Consider the following 22,300-nt stretch of genomic DNA (forward strand, 5'->3'; position numbering starts at 1 on the left):
GGTGCCTGCCTCCACCCCCTCCACCACCCAGCCGGGGCACCGGCACGGTGCTGAACCCCAGCCAGCGCCGCCACAGCCAGCATCATTGCGGAGAAGTTACCTGACCTTATAACGAGGGACATCCACTGCCGACACTGGTGAATGGGTGCAGCCACACGCCGTAGCAGTCTGTACAGGCACTGTGCACCCGGTGCAGCCCTGGTGGGAATCCTCCTCCAGAAAGGGGTGCTGCGGTGAGCCCCCTCCCTTCCGCACAGGCTCTCCTGCCCCATCGCCTTTCGCACAAAAAAATCTGCATCGGCCTCTCGGCCGTCCTTCTGCCCATCCGCCTGGACTGGAAAGGTTGTTTGGTAAACTCAATATGCACTGAATTTGGGTTTTTTGTGGCTGTGGGGTTTTCTTTGGGGCGGGGGGGGGGGGGGGGAGGTTTTTTTTTGTTTTTGGTTGGGTTTTTTTAAGTGATTTGGGGTAAAGACAGGGCTAGAACTGGGTTTAAGGACACTGTGCCTTAGTGTCTGGAGACACCCTGGAGATAGAAGCAAGCTGGGTACATTTAACTACAAGATGACAGATTCGGAAGTTTTTGCAGCTTCAATAAAACTCTCAACAGCTATAGAACATTTTTTTTCTGTGTTAATTTAATCATACAAATATTCATTTATACATCAAGGAAAAAGCTTCCTTTATTTTGACCCCAAATGTGCTATCATAGGACTTCTCCCAGACTCAATGAGGCAACACACCATCCTGTTCTACACATGCACTCCCCCCAGAGAGAATAGACAGGCTGCAGAACCACCCACGCACTCACACACAAAAAAAAATTAAACACACAACAGAAACCCAGACGTGGGACAGCGTGCATTTCCTAACCCTGCGGGCTCCAGCTGCTCTCATGCCCACGCGCTCTCCCACCGCATGGCTTTGCCCCTCGGTGGCGGAGCCGCCTCTTCCAAACCTCGGAGGGGTCTGAATCCAACGCTCCTGAGATGTGGGCAGCAGATTCCAGCTCCCCCCAGCCCCTCATGTGGCGTTGCCAGTTTTGGGCTGGTCCTAGGGATATCGTGCTCCAGTTTGCCTAGGCTGCCGTTGCTGAAGTCGCGTTAGCGATACGGTTCCACATCCGTAGTGGCTCATGCTTGACACAGGGATCCATTTTAAAGACCATCAGAGATGTTCTGCGTTATCTTTTTTCTTTTGGAGGGGTGGGGGGTAAGGAAGATCTCTCTTTCCCTCCTCAGGACTTCAAGACAGATGGGTGTTAACCAGACCGGAGGCCATTGCAGCCTCTCTGTCGCTGCACCCTCCCATACTAGTGGGTACCAGCCCCATCCCTGCCCCAGTCAGGAACACCAGCCTCACTGGGGGTAACAGTCTCTTCACTGGTTCACCAGTCTCAACCCGGTAAGGATTTCCTCCCATTTCTAACAGGCCTGAGTTCTGTCTGCCTAACTCACCTGGATCGGGTTATCCGAGCCACCGCACGCACTTCAGGCTCACCAAAATATTTGGCATTCAGCACTTCTGAAAAATCAGGCCATTTGTTTCACGTATCTGATGTTAAGACTCCGCGAGTTTGAATGCATCAGCCCTACGGAAACCAATACAATCACAGTGCCCTGAAGTCACCTGGAAAGAGCTTTGCTGAATACATCTCAAATCCCCCTGTTTAAAAGCTGGAAACCTGACAGCAAGAGCAATTTGAGGGCTGGCTGCACCGCTAAGCTCCAAGGAACCAGAGGAGATAAAACCACCTTTGGCCTCAGTGAAACAGTTTTTACTCGAGGAAAAACCCAGAGGTAGAGCAACCACTAATTTAAACGTTCTTCCACTGTCACAGCCGGGGTTACAACCCCAACCCTCAAAGCATCCAGAGCTCTGTGCCCTTGTTTGCAGAGAGATCATTCCCGCAAAGAGCGCTCGCACTCAGCTACCTGGGGAAGAGCGGTGATGTGAGCAGCAAGAGGCTGCAGATTGCAGCAGCAACTCGGATCTGGCCCTGCCTTTCTTCACACCCTGGAGTAACTGACCCTTGTCACAAGGACACCACGGACTGAGAACACTCAGGAGAGAGAATTCAAGTCTGTGCAGAACAAGTGTGCCTTCTGAGCGGGAAAGCACACGGCTACTTGGGGTGCATACAAGATTTTTTTTTCAAATAAAAGGAAAAATTCAGTCTTAGGAAGAGCACAGGAACACGAATGTGGCAGCCATTATATATGGGAGTGGCATATGTGGCTGGGAGCAGAAGAAAGCCAGCGTGGGGGTATCCGAGTTGAAGGGTCTCCCAGATGCCACAGCTGACACAAGGCAAGGTTGCAGCACCAGCTATAACGTACAGACTCAGATCTTAATTCCCGCCCCCCCTTCCACTAAACAGCTGATAAAAGGAGCTAATAAAGATAAGGAATCACCTTGTCACTTGGACAAACAGCAGTCTCCAGCGGTTTAGACACCTTCAGAAGGGAAGCGGCAGCGTTGTAAGAGGTGTGATGGTCAGGTACGCGGTCATGCCTTCAGAGCTTGTCACAAAAGCCACCTGCTCAGAAAGGAGGGAGCGAAGAAAGAATCCACTTGCCCACACTACACTACAGCAATGCAAATCATTCCCTAGACTGAATGCTAAAGGAGATAACTAATCCAAGGCAAAATGTTGTTACAGGACAAGAACCAAACACTGCAGCTGCACTGAGCAGCGCAGCACCACCTTCCACAGGGTCACTCTGGAGCTTAACACTCACCCAGCTCTAGCAAGCTGCCAAGAAAGACCCAGGTGCTCACCAAACTGCAAGTGCAAATGGCTAGCAGTCCAAATCCTGCAGTGCCGCTTCTGTGCAGATAATTTCTACATTATACTTGTTTCTCCCAGCAAACAGATTTTTGAAGGCAGACTTCAGGTAACAGTGACCTTTAACAACTGAACCTCTGAAATCCAAACAAAAGTTATCGCTCAATTCTTCCTCTGTTGGATACAAGGAACTCCCACTGGATCCATCTGTATGCACTAAGATAAGAGAGTCCTTGGTGGCTGCAATGAAAATGAATCCCCCATTCAAAACCAATCATGAAAATACAAGTCAAGAGCAATCAGCGTAAAGCCACGCACCATGCAGCAAGCCTGTGCTCTGCTCCAACAAGCAGAACAAGAGTCTCCACTGGAAACATCTGGAAGAAGGTAGTAGGAGCTTTGCATATTACCGTATCTTTGGCAGATGGCTGTTCCAGCCTTGTTCGCGTTTCTGAAGGAGACTGTGTCCTCTCACCTCACTCCCCTTCAGCAGGATTTGTGGCAACACAGCACCTCAGAAATCCACCACAGCACTCGAGGCCACTCTCCCTCCCCTCACACTGGACTTCCCAATCCATAACTGGAGGAAAATACATTGGAGGAACAGCAGAGGAACCTCCGAATCCTTAGAGGAGTGATTCCTCCTCTAATACCAAGTCCTGGAGAGCCCATTTAGAAGGTAAGAGTCTCAACAAAGCTACAAGCCAGGACGATAAGGGCGAGTGAATACAAGGCGACAGAGTGGAATCCAGCTGACGATGCTAACTCTTGCTCTGCATTCAAAAATGCAAACAATTATCCTCTAAGCTAATACTTCATCACAGGAGAAATGAATTCAAACTTATGTTCTATAAGAGAGAGATGGGAGATGCAAAATTAAAAGGACATGACTTTTTTAAAGCTTTGCAACTACTACCAAGTGAATTACAGCTACAGAAAAAGAGTTTCCTCTTGGCACAAGACTGATACGCTTGCTTGGTTGCTCTAGGCACAGCTAGTGTACATCAAGAGTTAACAAAAAGGTATTTTAAAACGCTAACCACATAGGACAGCTCTGGAACTTCAACAACTCTGTTTCTTATTAATATGGGTGTGTATTTGTGTGTAATTCATGTACAAGGGGAAAGGAAATAAGCCCTCCATGTTATCCTATAAGTCCCAGAGTTTTTCTCTCCAACTTTGATACCGAGACCTGGTCTTCAGCCTGGTTTCCAATGACATGCAGGACAACTAACAGCAACACCCAAACCAAAAGGGGGGGGGGGGGAGGGGGGAAGGAATATGAGAAGATTAAAAAGTTGGTAACTAAAAACCAGCAGATGATATTAAAAATGCAGAGCTGGGTGCAGACCCAACCTGTCATTAAAAAATGTCCAACAAAAAGAAGTCACTGCACAAACCCCAGAGGATGCTAAGCAGATTCCCATTCGGTAGCAAGCAAAACATGACAGTTCCATAAAAATGCACGCTGTCCCTTATTTAAAAAAATATGAACAAGAAACAAACAGAAATTAAACATTTGCTCAAACTACAACCGGTCTGTAGGCAAAATATTTTTTTTAAAGATGGCTTTTTCATTTTCATTTTTTAAACTTCTTTTTAAGCTACCTAATTATGTGTGAGCATGATTTCTAAAAGAACCCCATGGTGTTGGTATATTTTCTTTCTCATAGCATTAAACAACACTCCTGAAATCCAGCATTCACACATGCATACTTAGATTTCGTATTTTCCTCTGGAAACAGCTAGTCTTAAGTTACTGGGCTTTTGTTTTTTCTTCTTTATCCAGAACACGGAGGCAGAGAAGGGGGGTCCATGTTGTGTCTGTCTGCCACATGAATCCCCCTCCCTTCCCCCAAAAGTCAGTTCTTTGTTAAATTCTCCTCTTGTCGATACCCGTTTTGTGTTTTAAGACTGTCCGAAGGGATAAGGACCGTGGAAACCCTGAAAGAAAGTTGGAGACATAATCAATTTCAATAGGCAAGAAATAAAATTGATCAGCGTATGCCTTCAAATACTGACCATCCCATCCCAGTACTTCTAAACCAAATGCAACCCTTTACCCACCAACATGACCTTTGCTGTCCAGCCTCATGAAACACTCTTAAAACATAGGTTTTGGTGTTTGTAGCTGGTTTCCCCAAAGATGTCAGATGTTATCTACTTACCTCTTTCAGGTTCTAATTAGGCCAGGTAATAGCCAGGTGTTACTGGGCCACAAACTAACTTGTGGTGGTTTTCTACACCAGAGCAAAAATCCCCTATAGATCTACAACACCTGCAAGGCCAAGCAACTGCAGTTTCACAAGTCTATTCTAAAGATTACAGCAAACAGTTAAGAGGCTGTAATTGGGAAAAGAGTCTGTTTAGGAACAAAAAAAAACCAACAGGATTTGGCAATCCATGCTCCCACAACTGCCGCTTTTGCTCTCTCAAGTTAACAATATACACTTTCCTCAAGTGAAAATCAACCACAACATTTAACCAAAGAAATCAAAATGCTTACTACAGAATCCATTTTCCCTCCTTTACATCCTGAAGTGCGTCACCTAAATGACAGATCTAGTACCAGGTCTCAAATTAACAGGAACTCCTTTCTGTAATTTCTGTTGTTCAAATCAACCATCCAGGGTTTCATCAGGAAGCAAAAGAAAGCGACCAACAGGCAGGGAAGAGATCTCTCAAGTCACAGGGATACAAAGTTTGTCATAATGATGAAGATACAAACCACACACAAAATCCTCCTGTAAGATCCAGACCCATACTCGGGTTAGAAGCAAGACAAGGGAGAAAAGCTCATTATATTTTATTGTCAAAGCTGGAAGACCATTATGCAAATGTTTTTTTTTTTAACACAGTCCAGCTTCTTTCCAGCATGCTGATGAGTAAGACAGCAGAGAGCCCAATTAGCACAAAGCCATTCTCGGTCTTTAAGCAAAGCTCTGACTTCAGTTTTCACCATTTTGCCTTTAACAGGGCAAGTCTCAAAGGAAACGCCGTTTCCTGCATGTTCTCCTACACCTCTGACAACCTCGCTGCGTGAGCCAGAGCCACGAAGCAATGGGTCTCTAACATGACTTGTATAACGAAAGTACCAGCTTCATCAGCTTAAGCCCAGTTGCAAAAACACAAGTTCAAGAGCTCTGTTGTATATCTATGTTCTAAAGGAAGTGCTATAAGAAGCCTATAACCTTGCTACAGCTGGTGACAAAAAGTTAATTCTTTAGAATATATCAGGTGGCAAAATACAAGACAAGGTAAAATGAAGCATCTATCAGCAGCTCTCAAAATTCAACCAAGAGAGTATTAAAGGCAATTAAACAGGAATCTCGGGAACCAAGTGGGAAGTACAGAAGACTGGAAATTGCTGTTTGCAGCCAGAAATACATGCAAGTGGTGGAAAAACAAACACGCTTCTACCCTAGGAATATGCTGCACTCCCAGTTTATAAAGCAAGCTTTTCAAGAGATAACACCCAGCAGAGTCCAGCACAATAGTTCACCTCAGAAAGGAGAAACTCCCACCAAAATCAAGAGACTGAGATATTCAACATTTCTGAAAAATTCAGTCACTGAAACAGGGAGAAGAGGAAGAGCAGAAGAGAATCATTAAAATAATGCGAATGGGTCACAAAAACCCCCAAAGGACACAGAAAGAAAACAATGTTATCACCAAGATCCTAAGCAGTCTCACCTGAAAGGGGTTAAGCTATTGCACTTATTGCTCTACAGAAGAAAAACGGGATTTGTTGCCGATTACCTGTACAGACCCATTTGCCAGAATTTGCTTCATCTTTTAGTTACCTGCCCATAAGGCTTTGTTTGCAGATGCCGACTGGCAAGCACTCGCAAGCCTGACAAGAGTGGTTTAAACATCAGCTGCTCCCAGCTGCCCGCTGCCTCTGCTGGGGGCTACCGACCGCACGGCGGAGCCAGCCGCATACCGTTCCTGTACTTCACAGCTTACGTCGCAGGCAAAACCTTGTTGATTTAATTTGTGCACGCCGTAAGCCAAGACATCTGCATCACCCCATCACATAAAAGAATTAACACAGTTAATCAGTACACAGTCCAGGTCCTCAGCTTAAGTCAGACATGAGAACAGTTCATTAGTCTTTTTGTATGCAGAGAGAGACCCTGTGAAGTGGCTATTAACCTTGTTTTCCAGGAAACCCTCTGGATCTTCAGATACTGTTTTCTGTAGCATCTAATTTAAAGCTACACAATTATGCTAATCGTGTTAATTAAAACCAGAATTTAGCTCACCTTCAGAGTGTCAGATTACTAAGTGTATCAGTAAGTATATCAGTAAAGTACCAGCTTTGTACCACTTGCTACACTGACACAGGCTGACATCTCTAGATGAGCTTCACTCATGAGCCATTCCAAGAACAGCCCCAGAATCTGTGACCAAGGTGAGCTTCTCCTGCTGCAATGAATTTCACCAAGAAGAAAAAGCCCAAAATGTTTGCTTTTGGGACTGCCGCTCTTCACTGCATTTCACTTACCCGTGAGATTTATTAGTGTACACGAGAGAACTTATGAAATTAAAAAACACTTGTTTCTTTTCTTTAAGATCGAGTGTAGACTTGGTTTAACATCCGACCCTGAGCAAGAAACTGTTCCTCCCCTTTGTGAAAAGAGGATACTTTCTTTCTTCTTCCTCAGTAAGATGCAAGCTCTCTGCAGAGCAATTGTTTCTCATTACATTTATTCAACACGCACACTGTAACAGTCTTGATACCTGAAAACTTCAGTTACTGCTGCAACGCAAATACCAAAATCCATTATATGACATTTTCAAGAATAATTATCCCTTGTATGCAATGTTTTACATCATAAACATGCAAAAATAATTCTGCATACAATTGCAGTTTTTCTAAGTTATTTCAGCTGAAGAATTATTCACACTATTTTTGGTGAATTCCCTTCTATTCTCAAAATGAGATCACTGTCTTTATGAAAAGCTCAGCTGCAGCTTTGCAAATTTACTTTCAGTTCTTCCAATATCTTCCACAGAAGTAATTGCTAACTTGCTAGTGAAAGCATACTTGCCATTCATACAGATAAATATGTGAGAACAGAGGACCATGTTTTTTCAAGAAAAGGCTCTACATGAAAATTATTGGTGTAAATTATCATTTGACTTCTGTATCTAGAAGGGAATTGAGATGTTTGGGAAAGTTAAAAGGCCTCTGTAAATACTGAGCTCTTTAAATGAAGGCACCTGTGCTAGAAATAAAATGAAGATTAAGTTAATCTTTCATAAACCATCACAACACAGGCTTTCAAATAGCTATCTTTATTTCACCTTTGTGACTCAGTCAAGATCAATAAAAGGTACACTTCAAGAGAGACAGGAGTTTCTGATGCACAGCTGCAAAGCAATACAGGCGTCTCCCAGTGTACACTGACAGTAGCATCAGACAACGCTACAAGTCCCCGGTTCCTCGTCACCTCCTGGGCTGCTCCTAGTCAGCGCTGCTCCAAACTACGCAGCGTTCTCTTGACTAACTTACGTAAACTGAACACAAACAGAAGAACAAAGTATTGAGCACTTTTTTTTTTTTTAATTCCATGCATGCTGTGCAAACATGGCGTGGCAGTTAAGACCACCAGGAAGTTAAGAACCTTCTCACAGTGCAGCCGCTCGCAGGGCTGGTTTAGGTGCACACAGCTGATGAAGTACATGAGGGCTCAGGTTAAGTTACCATGCAACAACTTAGCTCTTGTAACTTAATCAATGGCGTGCTTTTAGTCTGCAGAGATAAAAGGACAGGGAAACTCTGTTGGCCTGCAATGGAGCAAAGTTAAGCTAAAATCAGATTATCTCACATTTCCCACAGTCCAAAAGCACACGGACTGTCGGTTTTCATGGATGAGCTAACATGCAGCATCCAAACACATTAGTCTTTCACCAGATAAGCAAACCAGCTCATGCAACATCAGTTTAGCCTGCAGATGCTATGCAGCAGTGTGGCTGTCAAAGAGCAGCTACGGTAGTTTTGAGTCCAACGTTCTCCCACTTTGTTCTAAATGAATTTAACCACATGGTAACTAGCCCAGTTTGAAGTCCAGATACCAGAATGGAAGGAGCTTCCCTTCTACATGGATGCAAACATTTCTGGGGCATCTTCCTTACCCACAAATATAGTTTGGTACCCAAATAGTTTCCAGTGAAAACATTTCTGTCTAAAGTTTACAGAGTTACTCCAAAAATATGCAAATTGGAGTGCCCTGGTTTGGAAGAAGCACGCATCTAGAAGGAGCAGCAACTTTAAACTCAGAGAGGGGAAGCCACTTAAAGGCTCTAAGAATAGAGAGAGGTTTGGTTTCCCCTTACGTATAGAAAGCTGTCAAGTAGCATGGATCACAGTTCAGCTCCACACCGAATGAAGTAAGATGGGGAGCATAAATACAGCAGGAAAAAAGGTGTTAAGATTTTAATTTTGTGAACTCCAAATATGTTTATATTTCATTGGTCTTTTAAGAGTAGCATGAGTAACGAACAGAACAGATTAATACCAGACAAGCTGTAGAACACCCTTTGCTATGGCAGTGACTATGCAAATTGTTCTGTATGGGCAAATCCTTGCAGGACCAGAACTTCTACATGCAGTTTTCTGCATTACACAGAAAGCAATAATTCCTCAGTTCATATGGGCAACAGATTTAGAGATATATACATTTTATATATAGGTGGCAAGTACAATCTGAATGTCAGTATATGGCTATCCACTTCAGGTCTTTTTAGACATTTAAACCTGTACGTTTCTTTCCTTAGTTAAGAAATTTAACTCTAACTCCACAGGCACCATAAGACTGCATCTTGCGCTTTTAATGTAAAAGACTGTCACAAGAGAGCAGCAATGACCTCGACAGTGTTGCTATGAGACAGGAGCGAGTAAATAGAAGGAAGCTATATTAGCCTCATCTCTCTCGAGAATACAGAGAGAAAGCGATTGCCAAAGAGGAGAATAAAATACCCAAGCATGGGTATATCTGGACTCTAATACAGCTCATCCCTACCCTGAGATAAGCATCCTATCCTGCACTTAAGCACATCTTTAATTCTAAGAACATGCAAAAACTCCACTGGGAATAGATATAACAACAACATGCTTAAAGCAATGTCCTGACCAGAGACCCTGATCTACAACCTTCCAGCAGTTTATTTGGCAAGGTGAGCAGGGTGGACCCAGGGAAGGCATACACTACAGCAGGAATAAAGATCACAATCAGTTTGTTTCGACCATATCACAGGTTTCATCTTATCTGCTCATAGGGAATTCAGCATCTTGTTTTGTTTGTTTTGTTTTTTCCTAGGGAAGTTTGTTTCACTGAGCAGAGCATCCAAAGCATGTACTCGTTGCTGCTGTATAAAAGCATTTTGAATGTTTCCACGTGTGAAACACTGATATACTTGTCTTATCCAGCAGCAGATGGCACGTCAGTATCACCGAGATCCTGACTCCAATGGGCAATTTCAGAGGACAAGTCACACCTGCTCCGTTGCACCAGAGGGAGAACTAACACAGACAAGGTCTGGCAACTGCTAGAATGTTTTACAGCTGCAGATGCCAGAAACTGCTAGTTTTAGCTCAAAGATTTCATGGTCTCATGCAACTGCATGACTGGGGTTCTCCACATTCTCTTGGCAGAGAGGAAGCCTCCACAGTGATCCAAGAAATACTTAAGGGCTTATATTACTTCTAAATACAGGACATAGGCCCTTTTGAACACCTTAACTAGACCTTACCCATCCCCTTTGCTATATCTCACCAAATGGTGTGTCAAACGTGACTAGGGATTCACTCCATTCTCCGGGCACATGAAAGCAGACAAAACTATTAGAGGTCCTGCCCAAGACAAATAAAATCCAGGAATCCTGATGTGCAAGTACATAACCAACCCACAGGAGTCTTTTGTCCGCTCCTAGAACTTGAAATAAAGCCTTTCACATCAATATTCAATCACAAGACAACAGCTCCAAATGTAGTAGTTTTCTTTCCCCCTCTCAAGCAGCAGAGTACAGGTCAAGTCCCTGGGGAAGATGGGACAGATATAGCTTTTCCTAACAGGTACTGGAACACCATCTGCTGGTCAGGTGGTTTAATACTTTTGACATCATCTCCAATAAGCCCTTTTCCTCTTAAGTGGCACCCCCAGCTGGGGATACTGCTTACACATTACCCCTTTTAAGAAAAAAACCAGATATCTTCTTTTCCAGATTGCAGGAAAAAGGCATGCAGTAGTGCTAGACCTAAACCAGAGAAGGTGAGCATGTTCACCTGGCGATTTTAAACGAGACCACGTATCTAGGATGTCAAACCTACTCAAGCTTGTTCACTACAGAAACAATATTATACCAATATGAATAATAAGTCTGTGGCAGAATGCCTCCTGCCCTAGACAGGAAGGGCAAGGCTGGAACAGGACTCTGATCTTCAGACCTACCTTAACAATGGCCTCCAAAGGAAAAACTGTTTTATTATGTCATAAACAGAAACACTGTAGTAGATACAAAAAACCTCAAAAATCAATGAACTTTCACATACCCCACCCCATCTCCAAAAAGGACCATAAAGTTACCCCTTCTGAAGCAAGCAAGAATCAAAATTTCTGCTTTTATCTCAAATAATCCACCTCAAATCCACCCAAGAATATTCTGCAAATACAAAGAGACAAAAAAAACCAAAACAAAAACAACAACAAAAAAAAAAGGGAGAAAGGCCACCTACCCTACATCTGAGGTCAGATTATAATGGCTCACATCTCGTAAGAGTACTAATCATGAACTTTGGGTTACTAGCTAAACCAGCTTACTTAAATTTAGTGAAATCCTCTCTGGTAGTGCTTTCCTCTCCTTTTTGGCTTTTCTTTTCAGTATAGCTGATCTTTGCTATGTCCTCTGCACCTCCAATAGGTATCGGTTTCTTACGCCTACGTTCTTAGAAAAGACAAAGCATCTACTCAGCCAAGAGAGCCTGTTGGTACACCTTACCTCCTGGTGCCCACACCACTCCCCTCTCACTAGGAAGGGTAAGAATATATACCACAGGGAGAGACCTAGTGAAAACTGAAGGCCACGTTACTGTCAAAACCTCACACCCAGAATTTCTACACAGGAACTTTCTCAGAAGTGCATATATTAGCAGTTCCACATTTATCCACCTGCAAGTGCAAATCAACTACGAAGCAATTGCCAAGCTCTGCACTCAGAAAACAGGCAAGTGAAAAAAAAGCCACCTCCAGCCTAAAGCTGACCACCAAAAGTGGAATTGAGTTTTCCCACCTAAATGAAACCTAGTATTTTAGCTATGAAAGGCTTAGGTTAAGTCCACTATCTCACCAAAGCTGTACTTAGTAACTGATTTGTATTTTTCATCAACTGAGACACAGTTGTTACCAATCTTTGCTGGGATACGTACAACAGCGAGCGGCAGAGCAGTACTCCCCACCTGAAGCACCTGAGATAAAGTTTATGCAGAGAAGCTCTATCGGTAGACGGACAGTCTCTGCAGTCAGACAACAGCCTGTCTCTTCAGGGAACACTGCTACCCACCAAGCAACCACTAAAAGGCAGTGACTTTCAGTCACTGCTTATTCAGGTTGTATTTGAACTGACAGGTGAAAGGCTTTATTTTTTAATCATTTTCTAAGCCATCCATTTCACTTTTAGTGAGCGAGAATCTTGAAGCAGGAGCCGATACAGCTTATAACAATTTACCTTTGGGGTGCAAAACACAAAAAGGGTGATGGGTAGTCTGTCAAACAGTTAATCCCGCGCATGCCATCAGTAAAAAAATGCATAGCCCTGGTGCAAAGTAGGTCACTAAAATATGATCCACTGGTAGCGGACAGGCAGTTCATCCAGTTAGGAACTAAAGTGCTGTAGGTGAACTAACATTAGGGCTTTATTAAGTCATTCAGCAACCAAGTGTTATTGTCCTACACAGCCTGCTTAAAGTACAGTAAAGCATTTTTAAAGGATTTTAAAAATCAAACTAGTTTGACATACGACAGTACACACCTACACATACTGGCTGCATTAACAGGTGGATTCTGAATTGTAAATAATCCTGCAATTCATTTTTCACACACAAGCAAATAAAAACAGTCAAAATATCACTCAGACTCATATAGCATCCACCAAGCAAGCTTTTGAGAGAGATTTAAAGTAAAGATAATTTAAAAGTCACCTACAATTATAAACAAGACAAGGACACAGACAGGAATAGTCCTTGGATTGACTGTTCCTGACAGGTAGCTTCTGGCATCAAAATGTTGAGCTCTGTAGTCTCCCCGCACCAGCTAAAAAGAAGTTATCTGGTTAATCTTAGGTTTTGGGGATGTGGTTATTTTTTTTCTTTTCAAAATTAAGTAAAACTCAGGAGCACATCTAGAGAGATATTTTGACTTATTTGCACACGCAACCGGAGCAGGCTCCAGCCACTAATAGTTACAGCACCCAGACAAGATTATATGAATTTTAAGAAGGACTTGAAGCAAAAACAAAAAGGTGGATCTGGTAGAGTCTATCAGAGGCAAAAATATTTTAATATAACATGAGGAGTTGGCAGAGTCAGACAGTCAAATTCAAAACCTTCCTTAGCAGGTCTGGCAGAAGCAGAAGGGAAGGGCTTTGCAGTTTGTAACGAAGAACTATTACATACATCACAGTCTCATCACCTACCCATTCTCCTGTTCTCCCAGGGCACCTACCTTACTGTATGTCACTACCGACAAGTTGTTCGAGTGACTGCTGGGGGAGAGGTTTACAGAGTTTTGTGACAGTCCATTCTGATCTTGTTCAATTTGGTCAGGAGCAGGCCCCCATGTGTTTTTGCTGATTGTGCCTAGCTCGGAACCCCCAGGGTCTTTTAAGTTGTTTTCATCTGGTTGCCTGTTCTTCTGCGGAGAGGCGAACGGGTTAAAGTTTCCTTCTACCTTGCGATGCGGTTGCGTGTTGAACTCCGTTTCAAAGGATGACAGCTGCTGTGTTACACCTAGAAGTCCTCCAACTTCCACGCTGAGGATCACCCAGATGACATCTGTGGAAAAAGACAGACACTCGGGTTGTCACCAGATGGAATTTATGAAGAAGGGGCAGAAGGAGAAAAACAGAACATGAATTCCACCCTTTACAATAGCTAGAAAAAAAGACTGATTGTTTAAAATACATTTTTATGAAGCATCAGAAGTACTGGCTAAACACTAATTTAGTGTCCAATCTTTCAAGAAAACCAGGGAAGTTTTACTCCTACTGAACTTACATGAACCAGCTAAGAACATGTAAAAAACAAACTGACATGACAACTTGAAGCTCCACACTTCAGATTACCAATAGGATGCACTGAAAAAAGAAAACCTGAAGTGACTTTATCCAAAGCTACACAGCAAGACTGAAATGAGAGCCAGGAGATATCACTGCCAGTCTTCTACTCTGATGGTAAAGAAAAGGCAATGTTTTTTGTTTAGCTTTGAAAGGCTTGACTACTAAAATAAAACAACAAAAGGGTGACTTAGAAGGTAATTATGTTTATGAAAATTCACTGCAAAATATCTCCGTTCCAGTTCCAAAACACTCACAGCAGCTGGATAAGATACCCAGGCTTGGTAGACTATTACACGAATTCACAAACTACTGGTTAGAATAAGAAACATATTTACAGTTCTTACCTAATGCGTGCCTGTCTCTTGTACATAGATAAGATTGTTATTTTACTTACCATTTCATTTACACTTCATGCAAACATTATGGCCTATTTATATAAATACATTTCTTGGTACGTGTCCAAATTCAGGTGGGTTTTTTGGTGGTGGTTGTTGGTTTTTTTGTTTGTTTGCTTGGTTTTTTTTCCTCTCCACCTCTCCATTAAATGTGCCCCAGTTTTGTTTTGCAGCATGGAGAGCGAGAATTAAAAAGAACAGCAGCAATACCTTATCTCAGCAGACCTAGTAACAGCACCTCGTCTCACATGTCATTGCTGCCAGGTTTTCTGCAGTCAAGTTGTAACCTACAAGGGGCTCTTTTGTGCTGCCGCTGCTGGCCTGGGGGAGAAGCCAGCAGGTACTTTTGCTGTCCACTTTTACCACCATCACTTCTCAGGCAGCATTAACGCACTCAAGCTCTCCTTCCAGTCCCTCCCCAGGTTTAACAGGGCCGGGCTCATCAGTTTGCATTTTACGACCCCGTTAAAGACAGTGGGATCCTACCTCACAAAAATACGACTTGCTTACGGACCCTCAGCACCCTGGCAGGGCCGTAACCCCCCCGACAAATACCACCGGGGCTGCACAACAGCCCCGGCCCCCGCGCCCGCCCGGTGCCCGCTGAGCCCTCCCGCGGCCGCGCCGCCCGCAGCGCAGCGGCACCGTGGCGCCCCCTGCTGCCCGCCCGCGGCGCCGCGCACGCCCGGCCCGGCCCGGCCCCTCGCCCCCGGCCCCTCGCCCCCGGCGGTACCCGAGCCGTGCCGGGGTGAAAAACCACCGGGCGACAGCCCCGGCCGCTTGCCAGGCCCTCACACAACTGTTGGGCCTAACCTCTGGGGGATAACTAGCATAAAACCCATTAATTGTATGGCAGGGGAAGGGCATCTGTGACTCAAAGCTCAGTAGCCAAAGGGATTTTAATTTGTAGATCGTTTTCTTTCAAAGTGTGCAACTTCAGGTGAAGTTCAGTAAGATCTTAAACTGTCAGCAGCTGGGAAAGCCTCGGCTTTATAAACACACAGGCCTGTGGCAGGCAATGCAAGCCGAACAGGCCTTTCAACCTGCGCGGAGGAATTCATGCCCTTTCTTCAAGGACAAGTTACATCCACTTTTGACGCCGAAGAGCCGTACATTTACTGACAATTCTGCCAAAAAGCCTGTAATTCTGAGCAAAGAGTTATTTTTGACTCCAAGTGCTAACATCTCTCACTCAAACCCGTGTAACTTGGGATACTCCCAACTGCCAAAACAGACACAAAGATGTTCTCAGTATAAACTAAAGCTGGCTAAAAATGACTGAAAGACTCCAAATGAATGAAGATGTTGGTGGCTCAGGCTCAGGCACCAGGCAAAATATCAAAAAGTGGTTTTTAAACACAGAAAAATGGTTCACAGTGGATGCACCAAGTTACACTATTAAAACCTGGGTCTTAACTGAACTTCTCAGATGAGGTTTTCACCACTTTTATGGCCATATGTAGTTCATGATGTTCAGCGCCGGAAAATTGGGAAAGAATCCCAACAAGGACCGACTGGGAAAGAGTCTCCAGGAGAACTGTGCAAGTCCCTTTGTTTTTCAGAGCTTTCTGTAATCTGCAATTTGTTCCAGTGTTTAGAAAACAGTTCTGTGCTGACCAAGACAACAAAGCAGCTCACTTGATGTTTTCTCCATTCTATTTTCTATATTTAGTCTCAGAGCTGGCAGACCTCTACCTTCACCGTTTGGTTATCAGGAGAGCGTCTGCAAGGGGCCAGGAGCGCCCATTTTGTCTGCAGTGGGAATATCACGCAGAGGAGCCTGAAGTGCCAGAAGAGGCATCACTCACCTCCGTAATAGAGTCCCGTGGCAGTGCACATTCGCCACTGTCCCTGATACATTCCTGCTGTGCTGGGGCTGCACATCTGAACACTGACGTCTGCGATCTCCTGGGGCTCCAGGGACCTGACCATCACCATGTTTACGTGGCCAAACTGGTCTCCCCCGACATACTTCAGACAAACCCCCGGGGGCCACGCCTCTGTCCCTGGGATTAAACAGAAGAAAGAATTACTGACAGTGCACCAGGAAAAGCTTTGTGTCTGTTTGTGTAAGACTGGATGAAACATGCTTATTAAAACAGCTGTGCAATTGTTGAACAGTCAAAGGAATACCAAGATACACATAATGCAGCCAGCAATGGATGCTGAAGAACACCACAGTTTTCAGACAAGGCTTAACTGGTCCATTTAGAGACCAGCAGGACAATTTATATTTCTATTTGAATAATCTCTAGGTCTTCTTTACGCAGAAAGACTCTCAAAGTCACAGTGTAACAGCTGCAAAAAAAATCAACGTAACCAACACGCACATATATTTTACCAATGCTAGAGACCAAAGATGAGCTCAGAACTAGGTGCGTTCCCCCCCATTTCTTTCTGCCTCCCTACATGTAGCTCCTGAGCCTTGCGACATCAAAATACATGTTATTAACACAAAGTGCTGGAAACATTTTCTTTCAGGGATTCATTCTTTTTTAAGCCTGTTAGCAGTCTGAGGAGGAACTAATAGTTTGAACTATAATTGAAGAGCTAGTACTATTTTCCAAACGGATTTATTTCCCTTCCTGCACCAACCCTTCTCTCAGCCTTGTGCAAAGGTGGAAAGGATTGTGAACATATGATTTATTTGTGGAGATCAATGTTTAGACTGCAGATACTGGGACTGACAGCGTGACCTGGCAATCTGTAGAGATACAGAAAACAGTTACTGCATGCAAGCACAGCCATCTCTGCCAAAGATAACAAGTACTGGGGCAGACAAAAAGAAAAGTGCTTCTGAGACTCGTGAAAAATCAGTTTAGCAGAATTTTCTTTTACTTCTGCCCCAGTAATGTGACATAACTAAGCCAATGACTTCAAGAATACCTTCTGCTTGGTTGAGGTCGACGGAAACGGCTAAGGAAAGCCCGAACCACCAAGAAGCCTGGAACCGCTCTGTGTCTAGACTGAGACAAGAACAGTGGATGCTGATCTGACCTTAGGTTACCCCAAAGAGCATCCCTTGCAACAGCTTGCCTGCTAATTTAATCCCTGTGGATACTTCAGTGAAGACATGGCAGGGACTGGTTTTCTAGTCAAGTCCTTATTTGTGGAGTTCACAATCTAGCAGGGAAAGCATGATGTGAACAAGCAACGTGAGATATTCGGAGTGGGGGATCTATCACTGCAGTTGGAAACAGTGCTGAGATACGGAGGTCTTTGAAAGAGGAGCCGAGTGCCTAGCTGACCTCAGACTATGGTGTGTGGGAGTTGAGTATGAAGTCTCATCTGAAAAGGTTGGCAGCCCAGCAACACAGTTCAGTTTAAATAATTTATGTGATTTTTATCGGTTTTAATGGCTTTAGGCTTGCAAGGTGCCTAGAATGCTGCAACTGATAAGCCCCATAAAATGAAATGATTATGTCATTCTATTTCAGTACACTCATCTCTCAGGAGATGATAAATTGTAGTAACTGTCCTGCAGAGCCAGCAGCAGCTGGGGGTAGAGTGGGAAGAGGAAATAAGCCTGTTAAATCCTGCTGCTCTTTCAGCAATGGTTCTACTATACAAACTGGTCTTTTGGCCAAGCACCATCCTGGAAGGTATCAGAGCAGGGTACGGGTTTTTAATAACAGATACGAAAACCTGACTGAACCTAGCTTACTGCTTGCACGCTTAAAACTGACAATCTCTCAGAGCTCTGCTTGTCATACTCGTCAAGACACTAAACGCTTCGGTGACACATGCCTCGGGTATTTTGTGTTCTAGAACTGAAGTCATTTAATCAAGGATTCCTGTAGAGCTGTTAAAATCCTTGGCTTTGCTTCAGTTATCTACCTAACAAGCAGATATTATCTGGAAACACTATAGTCCTTTGATATTATACCTTAATTAAACCCTAAATTGGTTTTAAAATGCTACGGTCCTCCTTAAACTGCACAGCCATAACACAGTATGTGAAGTTGCATTTAACTAAAACATGCCTCAACAGCATGGTTTTAACAAGATCTGGCCTCCAGCACCACTGTAGAGTACAGATGTACTTTTTAAGAAGTCAGGCTTTAACGCACACAGAAGCCAAAACAAATGTTGGCCTTGCCAGGAACTTGTTAGTCAAGATTAACTCCCCCCTTCCTCATTTTAGAAGACCCATGGATTTCAGAAGGTCAAACATTCCAAGAACAATGAAATGTTTGAATTAGTATGTTAAATTAAGGCTGAATTTGCATGCAAGAAAGTACATCAGAGGAACAAGAGAGGAAGGAGTCTGAAAGGAGCAAGATAGGGATGTAGTCATGACACGCAAATTAAGTTACTAATAGTGGAGAAAAGATCTGTCAAACTTACCACATTTGTAAGCCTTGTATTTGAGACACAGTTATAAAAAAATTGCCAGTCAATTTTTCACATTACTGAAGTTTAAGCAAGCTATACGTGTCACCTTTCCATTGTACTAAGTCAAGCAAATAGAGGCAGAAAAAGTAAACTGAAATAATTAAGCCCTTTCTCTAGAATACAGTCTTTATAAATTGGTGTTCTTAAACACCTCCCCCCCTTCTCAGCTCGCATTTCCTGATGCAATACTCCTAGACTTTTAGTATGGTTTTAGTCTCTGTTATACTTTGATATTCAGCACAAATCTGTACAGCACTCGAGTACTGCAGTTATTTACAACGAGAAATACACAGCTGAACTTTACTCATGATGATTCACGATGATATAGCTTGTTGTGCTATCATTCTTCACAGAAGTGCAAGCAGGTCAATTAAGTTCAGACACACAGTTTAAACATTCATGCAACATCCCGTCATTGCAACACTTGGAAGAGAAGGTATTCTGCTTTGCATCCATGGATCTAATTTTTCTGACTGCATCCCAACAGATCAAGCACTGAGAATGTGTTTTGCCCAGTCTCACTTCCTGAATTCCAGTCACTGTTTTGACTTATTTCAAACTGGAATGTGGTCTCTCCAGCCTTGCATCCTCTCAGAGCATGAAAAAGCAATTCTGCCAAAAGTGTATTAAAAAGTAAAGGGTTCCTGCCACATTACTCTTGCACAGCTACCTCTTCTCTGAGTTAGGTCATTGCATCACTGCCTCCACAGAGAACGCAGTTCTATAGAGCGCCAAATGACCAAATGACAAGGACATTCAGAGAAATGGTATGACGAAGGGTAGTGGTAATATACAAGCTGGTCATGAGCTAAAGGGCTTCGAGATTAAAAGGGATCTCTTTGTTGACTTAAAAATGTATTCCACTTGTTTGCATCAAGCGATCAGAAACATGCCTAGCTAAGGATTTTTAATCTATTTTCAGATCTAACTACTTCTATTAAAAACAAACAAAAAAACCCAAAACCTTGCCCTTCAATTTCTTGTACCTGCCTCTTCCTACAGAAGTTTCCTAGAGCTTTTGTTTGTGTGGTGGTACAAGGAACAAGACTGGGGAACTGACCGAGCTGCACATCTCGCCACAAAATGTTTGTGCCGACATAAGAAAGGGAATACGCACAGGTTGGCAGGCTACCTCCTTCAGTAATAGGGTGGCTCTACTCCCAGTTAGGTGCACACAAACCTACTGCCTTAAGCCAGCATCTCTTCCATTAGATCTGCTATCCTGTCACATAATACACACTACGTAGGTTTTGCTACAGTCTAAAAGCCTTACCTGTGTTTTGTATCCTCCATGTTTTTGTAAACTGGGTATCAGGAGGGATGGACTCTCCTTCACCTATGGTGACATCTTCAACAAAGGACATGGAGGGTACATTGATATTTGGACTCTCGAAATCATAGTAGGCTCCAATGGCGGCTTGTAGATTCCTAGAAAGCAAAAAAGCAGATTACAACCTAAAGTACGGGTGGCTCAGGTCCTTTTCACAGGTTTACCTATATCATCCTAAACAGTTAAGCAAAAATATTATCCAGACTATATTAGCTCTGCTGCTCACATTTTTTTTTAAAGCTTTTATCTCTATCACACATGGATTCTCCAAGATAACAGAGCTCAAAATACAGCATTTTACTTGCCAGGGACACTATTTTAGACCACTTTTCTACTCTGCTTCTTATTTTCACTGGAAATCTTAGAGACCTCTATCCCACTAGCTCCTTATGAAATTTGCCAAAAAGTTCAAGAGATACTGAGGGAAGTGCTACACAGCAGCATGTAAACAACAGGGCGGTTTCTTTATGCCAGTCTTGTTTCCCAAGCTTCAAAAGGACTGAACCTCTCCGTTTTATTTTGGCACAAAAGGTCCAAAGGAGCACAAGATGAACAAAACACAAAGAACGCTCTTATGATAACTCTCAGGGCCAAAGGGCATCAGAAGCTACGGGTAACTCCTCAAGCCCTGCTGCTTTTGAAACATACGGTCATGTATGAGCCACGAGTACTCAAAGACTATTTATTAAAGTGCCTGCTCAGCTCTGGATAGTCACAGATCAAGGGAACTTATAAACCATCAAAAGTTCTTACTGAATAAAGACAAATGACAGTGGAAGTCTGTGATATATTAAGGACACTCAGAAAGCCACAAATGCTATTGATTCCCGAGTCATGGTGTAGCTGAAACTCATATGATAATTAATTTGAAAAGAGAAGCAGTCAAACAGGAAGAGGATTAATGAGTCTTAGCTGCCGTTCCACGATATACTATTAAGTTATTATGTAAGTGTTTGGCAAGTCATGTAATTCCTCTGTTTACGTGTGTCTGTGAGGTTGTGGCCTTGATTTACATGTTGTGAGTAGGTGCTGTGAGAACGGAGATGAGTAACATCTTGCCAGAAACAATGGGCATAATAACTGCTTTTTACTCATGATTACAAAAATCTCTGTTGCTTTTCTGAGCAGGATAGAAAAAAAAAAAAAACAAACCTTCAAGAACTGGGAACCACCACCTAAAACAAAGCCGTGCAGAAGGCTAGTCAGAAGCTGCACTATGCGGGTACAGTGATATATTTATTAAGGGTTTGTATTGTGTAGTAGAGTGTCATGTGCCTAAACCAAAGCCAGAAAGCCAAGGTGAAAGCAAGAGAAACATTTGCAGCATGACCCTGAGAAAGAGCAAACATAGGGCTTTTTGGACTGCTTGCCAGCTGGAAAGAGGCTCGGAACGGTGAGCAAAGAAACTGCCTCCTGTTCAATTCCTACAGTGTTCAAGGGAGAAAAAAAATCAGACATTCTGGATAAAATCAGAACTGCATGGGACAACTATCACTGCTTTCTCCTCACAGAAAACATAGGGGACCCAAAGCATAGCAGCTAATAGCACTGGAGCTTGGGTCAAAGGGGGTAATAGTAGCATTGGGCAGATCTGCGAGCCACCCGCGATGGGTCGAGCAGGAGAGGACCTAAACAACAGATGTATCAGTTTGGTAATCCATCACGAACGGCCGAAGACAATCACCGCAGGAGTTACTGACATCTTGCTGAGTCTCCCAGAGCACAGCCAGGGCGTTAGGAGGCACTGGAGGAATGTTCTGCACAACATGGCCGCGGCGATCGATTGGCAAATTCAGCAAACCGGGGCTTACAGCGAGACCTTTCGCTATCACCACGGAACGGACTTTGACACGAAGGGGAGACAAAAGAGCCACCGCATAAGACTTCCATGATCCGAACAATGAATTTCAGACCAGAAGCCATTATGCAGCTTGAGGCATTTTCTACTTAGGAGTGTCAGGGCTATATTTAATACAGCCAGCTCAGTCAAATGCTACAGGAAGGGTGCATGTCACATTAGCCAATAAATAGAGACAAATGCTCAGTTTTACGTCA

At 43.5% G+C, this 22,300-nt stretch overlaps 1 protein-coding gene across 2 annotated transcripts in view; it reads right to left on the reverse strand.

Moving 5' to 3' along the window:
* Positions 1–618: 618 nt before the first annotated feature.
* The window catches only part of ILRUN (inflammation and lipid regulator with UBA-like and NBR1-like domains), a 34,190-nt gene continuing 12,508 nt past the window's right edge, over positions 619–22,300 (reverse strand). Inside the window, exons 2-6 of one of the 2 annotated variants that reach the window (XM_087761711.1) lie at positions 20,189–20,343; positions 16,329–16,526; positions 13,513–13,841; positions 12,994–13,101; positions 619–4,732 (exon numbers count right to left, since the gene is read on the reverse strand). In XM_087761711.1, the coding sequence (XP_087617837.1) occupies positions 4,697–4,732; positions 12,994–13,101; positions 13,513–13,841; positions 16,329–16,526; positions 20,189–20,343 (826 nt within the window). In that variant the 3' untranslated portion in view covers positions 619–4,696. The remainder of the gene's footprint in view (positions 4,733–12,993; positions 13,102–13,512; positions 13,842–16,328; positions 16,527–20,188; positions 20,344–22,300) is intronic. The other variant, XM_087761712.1, reaches the window with a different exon arrangement.

The sequence above is a fragment of the Nipponia nippon genome, unplaced genomic scaffold (assembly GCF_047370975.1).
Source record: "Nipponia nippon isolate SJK-2023a ecotype South Korea unplaced genomic scaffold, ASM4737097v1 scaffold_25, whole genome shotgun sequence".
Lineage (NCBI taxonomy): Eukaryota > Metazoa > Chordata > Aves > Pelecaniformes > Threskiornithidae > Nipponia > Nipponia nippon.